General features: G+C 46.9%; 1 protein-coding gene across 1 annotated transcript in view; it reads right to left on the reverse strand.

Moving 5' to 3' along the window:
* Positions 1-4,844: 4,844 nt before the first annotated feature.
* ZRANB1 (zinc finger RANBP2-type containing 1) overlaps positions 4,845-14,333 on the reverse strand; it is a 43,989-nt gene continuing 34,500 nt past the window's right edge. The window contains exons 8-11 of the mRNA XM_086466915.1: positions 12,684-12,804; positions 11,726-11,855; positions 6,111-6,340; positions 4,845-5,335 (exon numbers count right to left, since the gene is read on the reverse strand). Of these exons, the coding sequence (XP_086323041.1) occupies positions 5,117-5,335; positions 6,111-6,340; positions 11,726-11,855; positions 12,684-12,804 (700 nt within the window). The 3' untranslated portion in view covers positions 4,845-5,116. The remainder of the gene's footprint in view (positions 5,336-6,110; positions 6,341-11,725; positions 11,856-12,683; positions 12,805-14,333) is intronic.

Below are 14,333 nucleotides of genomic sequence, written 5' to 3' on the forward strand. Positions count from 1 at the left end.
AATCATCGCCTTTTTGTTTTTAAAAAAAAGATGGCCTGTTTTGAGCCTTTGTATGGGTACATTCCTGTTTCTGTGACAAAGAAATCTTAAGCTGTCCCAAACAGAAAAAGAAAAAAAAAAGAAACCAATGGCTATCGGCAGTATGTTTTGTTTTAGTGTGTTACCGTTACTGTATTTGTTTATTGTAAAGGTGGACATTTAGCGTTCAGTGCAGTTTTCAATAAAAAGTGATAAAATTTCTATAATTTCTGCAAGGTCAGAGCTCTGGCTGCAGTCTGACTAGCGCTTCACCTTGAGGACGAGGAGAGGGCACCACAGGGGTGTAGCTCCGAGCACACGGTGCCCCCCCCGAAACCGAACGCGCTCTCCCAGCCGGGAACGGGTAAGTTGTGCTGCGGCGACCTCGGTGCCGCCCGGGCCCCCGCGGCAGGAGGGCGACGCCGGGAGCGCCGCCATGGGCACCGGCCACGGCTCGGCCCTCGGCTCCGGGCCTGGAGAACCGCCGGAGTCCTTGGTGCCTGCAGGTCCCTTCCGGGACAGCGCGGCGGGGGAAACGCTGGCGGAGCTTCGTTTCTTCTCCGGCCTTTCAGGGGTCGGTCCATAAGCTGGAAACTTGTTTGTGACGATCTAAAAATCCAGCAGGACCTTCTCTGCAGCGTAGGTGGAAAAGGACCGCTGTGGTTTCCAGGGAGCTGCGAAGGCACCGACACCTCAACCAACCTCAAGAACCGAAGCATTAACAAACGGCCGGGGGACAAAGCCGCAAACACACCCGAGGGGTGCCAGCAGCTTCCAGCCTCGCTAGGCAAGAGGCCCCTGCTCTCCTTTCTCTCCTTTCCGCCCCGAGTTTCACGCTGCGCCGGAGCGCCGGCACGCCCGGCCTGGGATGGGGCAAAGCGCTTGGTCTGGAAAGGGACTAGGGAAAAAAAAAAAAGCTGAAACCACGAAGTGTCCAGGTTACAAAACTCCGCCTTTTGCTTGCTTTGAGTTAAGCTGAGGGGCAGTTACCAGCTTCAGACACGTTAAAAAAAAAGACATCACCCTTCATAGATGAGTGACCGCTCTGGCAGCGATGAGCAGAACACACCAGCGATTTTCATTGAGCACCACGAGAAACCAGGAGGATAAAGCAGGGTAGGGACAGAGAAAGTGTTTGGGAAACACCTACATGGCGGTGAAAACCATGAGGAAAACACGTAGTTGATGTTCAGGGTTTTTAAAGGAGGAGTCACAGCCCAGGTGGGTGCAAAGTACTTCCCGTGTCGCAGGATCTGGCAGTTCCTTGGGCACCCGCTGCCAGGGGTGGACTCTGCGCCAGGACAGCCCCAGCCCAGAGCCCAGGGGGAGCGGCCAACGCTGTCTTTCTCATCCGACACCCCACCTCCCTCTCGCCCAAACCCAAGGACGGAGGCAGGAGCCGGCCGGCCGCTTCTCCCCAAGTGCTACAAGCCCAGCGAGAGCAGAAACGGAGCGAGCCCAGGCTGACAAACCAGGGGACACGGTGCAGTTCTACAAGTTCCCCCCTCGCTGCTGGGCTTCCAGCGCCTGCGCCCCACACCAGGAGGAGACGTGGGGAAGGGGAAAGGGAGGAAAGACGTGCCACAGCAGGGGGGAAGCTGCAGCTCTCCAAAGGGAGCGGGCAAAGGAACAGGAGACGGAACAGTCGCCGCTGGAGGGTTGCGCCGTTACGTGGCCAGAGCCGCGCTGCTGTTGTCAGGCCCCAGGACGGCGGGCAGGGAGGCGCCGCTGGTGATGGGTGTCAGAGTAGCTTAAAAAAAAAAGAAAAGCAGCTTGAAGGTGACAGATGCTAAATAAAACCTAAAAAAAAAAAAGGTGTGAAGGGAAGTTACTGAACAAAAGGGGGGAAGAAAGAGGAAAAGCAGCAATTGGGGACCCTGATTTAAGTGCGCACAAACCGATTTTGTTAATGGAGGAAACACGATGTAGTAATATTTGCTGTAAGCTCTGCAGCAGAACTTTGGAAGAATCCAGAATTACTAAATTTTAATATATTAAAAACAAAAGAAATACAGGGATTTGTCACTGAGGAATTCATAAATAAAACCAGAAAAACCGACCAGATGTGAAGGAGGTAGCAATGAAAAGCCGAGTTGTGTGCTAGGAGAGCTGCTGCGAGCAAGACGAGGAAGAAGAGGACGTCAAGAAACCCAGTTGGATAGATGCAGGCGGCTGAAAGAGCAGAACTTGCCGACGAGCTGCAAGGCAGCCTTTGCCAACGGCTGTCCGTGTTCGTCAACCTCGGGGTCCGTCACTCGAGGAGAGCACCCAGTAACATACACCGACCACCGCGCTAGCACAAAGCAGGGGTTTGCATCTCTTTAATCTACAGGTACATGAGGTTTGGATGACTTTTGAGTCTGAAAAAAAAAAAAAGAATACTTCACCAGTTCCGAAATGACCCGTGAAGCGCGTTAAACCTGAACATACCATTTTACAGCACATCAGAACAAAACAATAATGATCAAGAAAACCAAGAGCCCTGACGGAGCAGGGCTGTCCTCTCATACCAGAGCTAGCTAAGTACCGGGGAGGGCGGTGCATGCTTGTGAACAACAGCTGGACTGAGCTGACTGCACGGGGAGCTTCCACAAACAGCGCAACCGACGGCACGGGGAGGTGTTGAGTGGGGACGGGGATCGCCGCGCCACAACGCCGGCTGCCCACGCACGGCGCCGGGGGACAAGGGAAGGCGTGCGCGGCCAGTTTGGCTCAAGGTGGGCTTTCACCTTGGTTATTCTCCGCAGGTGACAAGGAAGCTTCGCCTCCTTCAACGGAGCGGCGCTGCAGAAAGCCAAGGGGCGGCGAGGCGGGCGGCGAGAACCCTGCACGGCCTTTCCCGCACCCCTGGAAGGAGCCCGCCGAAGGCAGGAGCTCGTCCTTCCGTCCCTTCGCCGTGGGCTGCCCAGGGGAGCTAGTCCTGGGTAAGCTGGGGTTGAATTTCCAGCGATCTGGTCATGAGCAAGAGCTTCCAAACCTGAGGCGTATTCGGCCTTGACCTAGGAGGACCTCCGGAAGCGCAGGGGCTTACACCGCGCCCGGTGAGCGATGCCACCAAGGACACGGCGCGGGCCAGCTCAGACCGTGGCGATTCCCAGCCCAGCTTACTCGGCGTTCAGCTCCCCGACAGAAGAGCTTCACCTCCTCAGCTAGACAAGGCAGAAAAGGATTTCACTGCAAGGGAAGGGGGAATAAAAAAAAAAAAAAAGGACCAAAACAAAGATTTAAAAAAAAAAAAAAAAAAGCAATTTGGAAAGCAAACGTGGAACAGGAGCAGGAGGCTCGGGAAGAACCTCTTTAGTATCTGCGGTTGGCTGTTTGGTTCAGGTCCATCGTACGTACAGTGCGGAGAAGCATGCATTCTGTCACCTGAAAATTTGCACATGCACCAATCAGGAGATCTAATGGCCAAAAAAAAAAAAAAAAGAAAAAAGAAAAAGGTGAAGACGTTTCCTAATAAACCTCAACGGAATCCGTGACGGGAGAATTGCTACGTTAATACAGTACTTCATTATTTCTAGACTTCTGGTGTCGTCACCAAGTTTACGTAGGAGTTGTGCACATTTCAACACCGTCTAAGCAGCATTTGGAAGAAAAAGCAGCAAGTTCCTCAGGGTTTCCATAGCTCTGAACTACATAAAAATATGTGCTATGGGGCTTCTTCCCAAATTCTAATGAAAACAATTCCATCTACTGCAGAATTCCTTAGTCAGCCACCACACCATCAAAAGTGCTTTTCAAGACAACCTGAATTGCACTGCATATGTAAAAACTGGCATTGACCTTTAGTGTTTCAGTGAGATTTTTAGATAAACTTTATCCATTACAGGTTACATGGCTAAAGTTATCAAATATAATAAAATTTCTACTGGAGAATATACTCTGAACTTACAATCTTAGGAACTTACAGAAGTTGAAGTATGGCCACATCAATCAACATGCAAGAAATTCCCAGGTTTACATACCGAGAAATACATAACACAGTGCTTTTAAAAACAACTTTAGCATAGATCCTTCTTTTTAATTCCAACTGCCAAGGGTGTTCTCACTAGATTTAATGACCGAGGAGCAACCCTTTAAAAAGGTGTTTTTTCATTTGCAGCAACGTTGAAGTTGATGAAAGAATAAAATGATAAAATGATAAAGATTGTGTCACAGCAAGGCGGGGTTCTGACAATGGGAACTTCTCAATCGTGTCCGAGTTCTCAAAATTTCACACCATTTTGTTTAGCATATGCTCACCGGAATAAAATCCCTATATTTTAGGTCACTTCTCTGAATAAATATTCTTAGTATACTGAAAGGAATCTATTAACTATTAGAAGGAGAAAAAGAAAAATACCCCAAAAATAAAAAAACCCCCACTTTTTCAGGAAACAAATCATTCCACTCAACGAAAAATTTAGCTTCTCTTCCAGTTTGTTCCGTAGAGTTTAGCTTTTATTATATGGGCACAGCAGTAACTAAATTATTAGTAAAATAACGAATGTATTTTTGCTTACGACTTGCTGTGGGTATTTTGTGCAAACAAAAAAAAACCCTCACGACCTGACCCGGGCACTAGTGAGATTTCACATCCAAGGGCCGCTCACGGCAACGTGTCAGAGTATCTACGAGGTGACGCAGAACACCGAGTTCTGCTGTAAGAGAATCTCGGAGGGAAGAGTCACCCGTCTAACGTGTGCTTTCGGAAGTGCCCTTATTTGAAAAGATTTCCTGGCGATCATGAAGATGCTGGTATGCTTTTCCTATTACACAACCTCTTACACAACCACATGCGGTACATTTATAGACAGATTTACAATCAGAAAGAAAAATGGGTTTTGTGTTTTTTTCTGTCTTGATAATAAAATTAGCTGTTTTTTGTTTCTTTTTCTTTGTTTTTTATACAAACTGTAGTCCAGCCCATTTCGCTCTCTCCACACGGCAGGTGAGCTTCTAGACTCTCCCCGTGCTGGCTAGAAAAATCCTTTACAGCACGTTTCCCCCTCGAATTGGGTCGTTCCGCAACCAACTGCTAGAGCACAACGCTAACTCCGGGTCAGACACTCTGCGCTGGTCATTCGCTTTTCAATTTCTTCTTCATCCTCCTCATCAATCATTCATCGTCGTCATCCTCGTCTTCCTCGCCATCGGAAAGGGAGGTACACGGGCGGATCTGCCGGTACCGATCGAGCCACTTCTCGACCATCTGGGTGACCAGCGGATGGTTGCGCCTACGAGAGCTCTTCTGCATCGCGACCAGGACCCCTCCTTCCGTCACGCAGCAGTCCAGCCACTCCCGAAGCAGCTTTTCTTGCTGCTCCTCGTTACCTATCTTTGGGGGAGAGAAAACAGACTGAGAATGAGGCTCGAAACGTTACGGGCAGACTTGAAGCACAGGCCGCTGGTGATGCTGGGGGCGGGGGGGGAGCAGCCCCTTTTCAGAACTGACGGGGGTCGCGTGCTGCTTCCCCGCAGCTGGGAGTCTCCAACAGCCAAACTGGTGGTCGCTGCGTTTTCAGCCAACAGCGGAGGGCTCTGGAAATACTCTCCAGCGGTTCTTCCCTTCTCCATTTGTCAGCTGTGTATTTCCAATACAGCCTTCCTGAATCTCAGTTATTTGGGAGCAACTCATTATTTTATGGTAGGCACCACTGAGGAGGGCAAGTCCTCAAAGAGCCTTCTAGCTTTCCAAAGCACTTTTCAGGAGTCTGTCAGTCCTTGCAGTGAAACATTCCCTCTTGTAAGACAGAACAACTGCTGCGGCTTGCCAAAAAACCACCCCTCTCTAGACTTAACGCCCATACTTCTCCTCTGGCTACAGGATGCCCACTCTTTGCAATTCATTCAGGTTTTCCAACCCTCCCTTGCCCCACGTAGACACCTGACCGAAGTGGTTCCCTGTCTTTATCATAGCTATTAAAGAACAAACGAGTTGAGTTTCATTAGAAAGAGTTAGAGCACGCTGTAACTACTGGCCAATATTTGTGTTGCACCCTTTTAAAACCAAAAAAGGCCCATTTCAGTCTCGCGTTCGTGTCCGAATCCCGATTTCCTTTTCCAGGTACGCGGCTGGGACAAAGGCTCCCGGCTCCGCGGCTACTTCTTACCTCTTGAGCTGAAAGGAAGTGGATGTGCAATAATTTCCTCTCGCTATCCACCAACGGCAGGAACGTGACCGTAACGTCATCGTCCGTGTTCAAGTTAGCACCAGCACCGCGATTGCCATAACCATCGTTCTCCATGGCAACCAGAGCAGAGAAATGGCCCCTCGTGTAGCCCAGAGCAATGGGACTTTTCCAACAAAAACTCTGTTCCCATAACAAAGGCAAATACACACCTAGGGCGAATTGAAACAAAGGGTGAGACGCAGAGCGACAACGTTCAACAACGAAGAACTTCGATACAAACCTTGTGCTTTCGGCTGAACACGGCAACAGCAGCAGGTTAACCCGCGTTTGAGGGGTACGGGGTTGGGTGACACTGACAGGGGTCACCCTTTTCCGTACAGCTAATTATTACTGGGGTAACAAGAGCTTAGTCAAGTATCTCTGCAGCTGTACAAGTTTAGCCATGAAAGGCATTACGATCACAACCAACACCACGTTATACCGTTCCCCCAAAATCGACGGTCTGCAGTACAGCGATGAAAAACAAGGTTAGAAAAGCAGGTTTTTTATGTTTGGTAACTCTCCTTAGGAAAAGAAAATAAAGAAAAAAACAGATTCTGCATCGCAGAAATAAAAGCTGCAGTCAGATGTCTATTTTTACCAGAATAAAAATTCCACCATCTGCTTACAAAACTTATTATTAAGAGAACTTACTGCACTAAGTATTATTCAGCACCTAAGTATGTAGCTTGTCCCAGAGACAACAGGACTTCTCATAAACATTGTATTAATAGATTAAATTAACCCACATCAATTATGCATATCCAGCCTCCAAAACACAAAAAAAAAAGCGCCACGGAAACGCCGATACCATTTCGCTCCGATACAACCCATGACTGATGCCACAGATTCTGAAACAAACTGGGTTTTCTCCCCACCGTTTTTAGCAATAAAGACAGCAATTCGCTTGAAGCCTCAAGATAAACCTAGAATTCCTTTCTTCTAGGAACATAAATAATTCCTGGTGTGTACTGCTGCAAGACAACTTAAGCACAAGCACGCCTCACCTTGTGACAGCTTAAAATAGCCAGGCATAAACTTAAGTGCGCGCGTAGCATAGCAACCTCCCGTAGTACAGCTGCTGCCAGCGAGCTCGGAACAGACGCTGCAGCAAAACAAGGCACTTCAACAGCCACGGAGATGGCAGGACAACGCTAAAATGGAAATCTGAGGCAGGGGGTGGGTCTGGAGGTTTTGCTTCAGTTTAGAACTCATCTTTCTCTGCTGAAAAAAAAAAAAATAGTGGGGGCTACCGGTACGTTTTTGTCCCTTTCTTCCCCATTCTTGAATCAGCAGTCAAGAAATACCTGGAAGTCTTTCCATGTCTTTTAGATGAAGGTTCATACAAGTTTTTACAGCATCTAAGTCTAAGGACAAATCTATTTAACACCTTCCTAGCTCTCCTTCCTCCCATCCCCGTTACAAAGAAGTCTCACTGTAATTCAATGCTAAACACAAAAGGGGCAGGACAAGGGATTAAGTGTTAATCAAAAGATTTCAAGCCTCTTCATTTAGGGAAAGAACCAACCATCGAGTCAAAATTCAGAGTCACGCTGAAAATAACAGACCAAGTGCAAGGCAATGAAGACAGTCCCTCCGCTCCTGGAGATTCACTCTTCATGCACGCTCAGAGAAATCACTTCATGCTTTTTTCCAATCTTTAGTCTGAACCATCAGCAAAACAAGCACCGAGGGTTGGAAAGTGATTTATCGATACTGTATGCTTCATTCCAACATGGTGCTGCTGCCCACAAACGGGCTGGTTACGCCACCGAGGCCTTTCAGAACTGAAAGCATCAGCACAGACTCACGGGGTTGGAACAGACCTCTGAGATCATCAAGTCCAGCCGTCCGCCCCACACCACCGTGCCCACTAAACCATGTCCCTAAGCACCACATCAACGCGTCTTTTGAGCGCCTCCAGGGATGGTGACCCCACCACTGCCCTGGGCAGCCTGTTCCAATGTCTGACCGCTCTTTCATGAAGAAATTTTTCCTCATGTCCAATCTCAACCTCCCCTGGTGCCATTTGAGGCCATTTCCTCTTGTCCTATCACTTGTTACTGGGAGAACAGACCAACCCCACCTCACTCCAACCTCCTTTCAGGCAGTTGCAGGGAGCGATAAGGTCTCCCCTCAACCTCCTCTTCTCCAGGCTGAACACCCCCAGTTCCCTCAGCCGCTCCTCACAGACCTGTTCTCCAGACCCTTCACCAGCTTCGCTGCCCTTCTCTGGACACGCTCCAGCACCTCAGTGTCCTTCTTGCCGTGAGGGGCCCAAAACTGCACCCAGCGTTCGAGGTGCCCCCCTTCTCCCACAAGCTGTGATCAGAGAGGGCTATCATGCCAAGGTCCCCTCCTTGCACTCACAAACCGTGCCAGCTCCTCAGGATACTTCGGCTAGCGGGGTGGGCCGGCCTGGGCTGGCTGCCGGGTGCCCACCCAGCCGCTCTCTCACTGCCCTCCTCAGCAAGACGGGGAAGAAAACACAAAAGCTTGTGGGTCAAGAGAAGGACAGGGAGATCACTCACCAGTTACTGTCATGGGCAAAACAGATTCAATTTGAGGAAGATTAATTTAATTTATTGCCAATTAATACAGACAGTTAATGCCCTGCTGACCTAATCTGGTAGGTTTTGACCCCAAGCACCACCCAGTGCTGTTGGGGCTACAGGAATCACTGAGAAGCAAAGAGTCTCATCTCTATGAGCATCTCTTGTCTCATCTGACAATGCAGAACTCCTGTCAGGCTTGACTTTTCAGGAGTGGAACTCATCTGTTTGCCTTGATGTAATCTCTACATTCAGCAATGTTTTGGATATTTTTTTCACCGCTGTTTTATCTTAGTAAAAATTCCACACTAATAATTTCCCCAAGACAGAAGGATGCGTTACGCTTTCCGTTCCTCCTCAACATGACGTGATGAGCTCCACAAGAAGGGAACTTCAAGCATTACCAGGGAGAATATCTAGTGCTTTTAAGATTTATACAAGTCAATCTGACATAAATGGAGATGGCAGCCTAAGAACAGCTGACGTGCACACAAGCCACAGAACATAAGAGCACGGGCCAACACCTACCCTGGAAGCCATCCACATAGGACTTCAGTTTCTCCAGCCTGATCTGATGAGAATTTCAGTCAGCCACCGTTTTTCCTGTTTAATTTTAAAAGCTCCATATTCATGCCCCTAAATACACGTGGCTAGATCAGGAGCTGAGTAAAGGGATCTTTTGCTGTTGGAGCCTTAATATTTAAAGGAGCATTAACAGTCGATTGCAACATAGGGAACAAGGGGGCTGTCAGTCAATGGATTCGGAGCAGTTACAGCACGGATGCCTGCATAAGGAACCCCTGGAGAAAAAAATTCTGATCAGGGAGGAGATTTTGGGAGTGGGCAAGGGGTTTACAGTACCTTCCAAGGTGCTACCAACTGAGCCATGATGTTAAGCAAGCGGTAAAAAAAAAACCCAGTTCATTTCCCCATCTCTGTTACAACCCGCAATCCATCTTTCCTCTTTCTTTTTTAGGGAATATGATCTTAAACACAGGCAGGGTGCTATACAGCAAGGCAGAGAAGCCCGAGCACTCCTCATGGCTTCACTCACCAAAGGGGCACGCGCTAAGCAAAGCTCCCAGACCAGCCCCGAACAGCAGCCCTGTACCACTTACAGGAGACTTGTGCCACTCCGAGTCTGACGGCTGTTGTGTTTAATTAGCACACATTAACCACAAAAATGTGGTTGGACAGGGACCAAAGTCACTCCAGGTACTCTGACACAGGAGTCCCGAGTTCACCTGCGCAGTGTCGTGTGTTTCTACGGGTGGACGGAGGCGGTTTGTGGCGAGCAAATCGCAAGTCATAAATATTTCTCTGACTAAATTCCTGGAAACACGTGCCTAGCAAAAGGTTGTCCCAGACACCTGGTTACCTTCTGGTTCAGAGAGAGAGAGAGAACAATTTCAGTATGTTTAGGCCACATAACACTTGTCTGCCTCAACGCCCAAGCTATGGAATAGAAACGTTTTGCAAACTGCTCAGCCTTTGAGTTCAAAGCCACACGAACTGCAGTGCCAGAGAGATATTCCATGAATAACTGTTCTTTCCCAGTCTCTCCTTTCATCATCTCAAATGAAAGATAACAGGTAACTATAAAGAGTACCAAAATTTTATACTCTTCAAAAAAAAATATTTCATTTCCTCACACAAAGAAGTTTTACTTGAGGCCAGGAAGATGAACCATGGGCAAAACCAACACCCCAACACCCTGTTCCGTTTACTGCTGAGCACGTACAGATGCCCCCAATCCCCTCTGACGTTTTCATTCTCTAAATAATAATTTAACTTAAATAATAATAAATAATAATTAGCGTGTAATACAGAGGGAAGTCGCCCAAACACGCATTTGGCTTGCAAAACAGAATAAACATCTTTAGAATCTACAATCCTATCTCTAAGCAAAACCGGGCTGAGTCAGCCAAATTAACATCTCCATATTTATCTTGAGGACAGTTAGGCTGTCTGCCCAGCAGACTCGAAGGACAGTCGGAAAGAACCCGACCAAGCGATGCAAAAATGACGGCACCACTTCAGAAACGGGTCGGTGTTTACATCACACTTGCCGCAGAGCGGGGCATGACCGAGGCACAGATAAAAGTTTAAAAACTTTGTTTTAAGCACACCACGGAATGCCCTTTTGCAGAACGTGAGATCTACCTTATCAGCCGACCAGCGCCCTGCGATCGCAGCTACGTCACCTGCTCTTCCGCCCCACGCGGCTTCTGTGGGCCGAGCCTTTAGGAACAGAACCCCCTCCCCTTCAGCCTCTGCGGCACACGGTCCAGTCGCCACCTCTTGTTACTCGAATCCACCACAAAGCTCAACTTGATCGTTCCCCACCCTACTTTAACTTCTCTGCCCTTCCCCCCCCCACCCTTGCCTCTTGCTTTAAGGGTGACTCCGTGCTCGTAAGGGCCGCCTCACGCACCCCCTCCTGCGGTGCTGCGGAGCGACAAGGCACGTCCCCGCGGCCTGAACACGCTCCCGGCAGATACCGCTGCCGCTCTGGAGAGAAACTATGCCAGTAGGTTCTACCTTCTGCCTGCCTCGCCCCCAGCTCTGTGAGCCTCCTGCAGGAAGTGCTAAATACAGTTTAGTTTCCAAAATGAACACTGACAGCCACAAGTACCTCAAGCGAACGGAATTGCCAATTCCCTTTATTAAACCCCTTGTGTCTTACAGCAGTACAAACCACACAACTTTTGGGAAGTTTCCACCATCAGGATATTTTATATATATTACAGACGAAAGGCATTTTGAATGGGGGGGGTCAAAACTCATTTTTACTGTGGCTACAGGCAGCATGCCCACTATACAACGAAAACCTGCCAGTTTTGAAGGGATTGTTTTGTTCTTTTTAATAGCTAATGAAAATCTACCTACAACAGAATTCCATCGTCTTCCAGCTTAAGGGAAGCTGAAAAGGGAGCGACATTACGTTTATGATTTACAGCTGAACCTTGTTTAAAAACTAAATTTGAAAAACTAAAGGCTTACCTTGAAAGCGGGTATATCCTAATGTTTCTCCTCGGAAACTCTTATAATATTTTACTCCATAAACTATAATTGGTCTTCTAAGAATATGTGCAAGTACAAAAATGTGTGTCTGCTCCAAACTTGCTCCAGGCTGAACCAAAACACAAAGACAGACATCACTTGAAACAGAACTTACCGTCCTCTGTGCTGAAATTTGAAAAACAGCCTCCAAGCTGAGACAGAAAATGCTTTTAAGAGTGACCTAGCTTTGACAGAAAAAAGGGAAGACTGGAAGACTATTACATATCAGTTGGAAATAAGCAAAGACATTTCAGCTTGCACAAGAGCTTAATCTGTCTGTAATAATAATTTGTCCTATTGCCCAGATTCAGTCTAACCTATTTCATTCCCCAGTTAGGAGTGAAACTACATGTTTAGTCTAAAAATAACCTGTCCTCAGATGAGCAAATTAAGGCAAATACCTTTTGGTGACAGGAAAAGAGCACATCCAAAACAAATCACAAGAAAACAGCACCAAAATCATGTTTAACAAGAGGAGCTAAAAATATTCCTATAGTTGGAAGCTTATAGGAATGTAAATCTCGTTTTAGAAGGGAGTTACAAAACATGAGCTAGCTGAGGTAGCCTAAGCTAGTACGGCCTAGGAGGTAAGTGTTGCAGGAGGCAGGACGTTAAACAGACCATGGTGTATTCGTTTATTCTACAGACTTCCCTCCGACACCGAGCGCTCCACACCTCCTTGTCCTGTACTGCTTGATGGTAAGCTCAAACCTGAGAATTTAAATGAACCGTTCCATCTTGGCAGAAGAGCCTACCCAGTACTACTGCTGGCTTAAGAGGAATTTTTTCCTTTATACACGAAAATTCTCACTCTGAAGGACACTTTAGGTTCTTGAAATTCTTTTTCAGAGCTTCAAATTCCCTTTCTAACAGCCACCTTATACAGCAGTTCTCTTACCTGGCTCGCAAGAGAGAGTATGAATGCCCAATCTTCCTGCCACTGTTCCTCTCGCAGTGAGAAATGTAAACCAAAGCTTTGGGAATACCACGATTCCCACTCTTTCCAGCGTGTATAGAACCTAAAACGTTACAGATGGAGAAAGAGTAGTAAAGACAAAAATATTTACTCAACCACCACACACCTGACAGCAATATTCAACCCTTGTAATCCTTTATCCCAAGCCGGTGAAGAAGGGGGAAGAAAGAGAGCCTACACCAGGAAAGTGGGATTTCGATTTGTTCTGAATCTTCAGGAGGCCCCTCCTGGCAATCCTCATTCCAGAAATCACTTGGGATCGCAATGCTTACAGCCAACACGCCGTGATAGATCCGAGTTCCTAACAGGCTCCTGGCTAGCCTGGTACTTCTTGTAACGGGTTTTCTGAAGCCTTATTTAGGCTTATCCAAGTGTTGATGTACAGGGAAGACAACCAAGACATTCCGTTCCACATAAGAGGAGCTGCTCATTCTTCTCACTCAAATAATACAGATATTCTCCATTATTGACCGTATCAGGAGCAAATTAACTCCAAAGTACTTGTGCATCAACTTCAAACCACAGTAAAGAGGCAGAATCTGGTTTGCCTCAGTTTTTGGAGGAAGGAGTATGGTAATTTCACCTCATATGGAATAGTTACAAAGCAGCGTGGGTAAGAATCGAATATAGAAGGTGGGATTAATCAAATTTACACTGAAAGTTTTAAAGCCACAGGATTTCTATTTTTCTGTTTAAATTAAAATTAGCATTTTTGTACGCTAGCTTAGTCCTCGTGTTTTCTCTTTCTTAATCAATTACAAAGAAAAGTGACCTACACATTAAAAAGCGGATGCTGGCTTTTTAACCTTTTAAACTCAGTCTGATCACGGCATTATGGAAAGGCCACAGCTCCACATCAGGGACAGGGGTTTAGCCAAGAGTGCTAAGCCAACTTCTAAACCACAGCCTTTGCTGTGAATACAAAGAAACCACTCTGAAGTTCAGCTTATTAAAAAAGTCATTGAAATGAACTCATTTAATTAAAATCTGAGAAAATTAACAGACTCTGTGTGTGTATGAAGAAACCTTTACTATGCCTTCAGTAAAGATGTAATCACCCTAAAATCTTGGTGTATATAATGGCTGTCACCACCCAGGCTGGCTTTCCTGTACAGCTAACACCTTTGCATGGCTGAAAAGGCCTATTAGTAAGACATTTTGATAGGTCTATGTGCTCATTCACAGTAATACATCCACAGGGAACCTTCTGGATCTATCTACCTTCCAGTTCCTATCCAAATACATCAACTGTTTCCATCCCTGCAGCTGATTTTGCCTGTTTTCTCCTAGAAATCTCTAGCCAAACATCTTCTGCTAAATGAATTAATTGCCAGGTCTCCTGAAAGTTTAATGAGATTTTGCTAAAGAAAAAAAAAAAGAATAATCAAAAAAAAGAGTCCTAGCCCACAAAATTAAAACTAAATGTATCTTCCCACGTAGAATCCATATAACAAGTATAGGATGTACAGGATGATCAACTGGCAACAGCACTTCACTACAAGACTTCTCAACACCCTCACTCTGGATTTTTTTGAAAGGAATTACGGCTCAAGTCTGACCTAGCATCACCAC

The sequence above is a fragment of the Leptosomus discolor genome, chromosome 6 (genome assembly GCF_034619465.1).
Source record: "Leptosomus discolor isolate bLepDis1 chromosome 6, bLepDis1.hap2, whole genome shotgun sequence".
Taxonomy (NCBI): domain Eukaryota; kingdom Metazoa; phylum Chordata; class Aves; order Leptosomiformes; family Leptosomidae; genus Leptosomus; species Leptosomus discolor.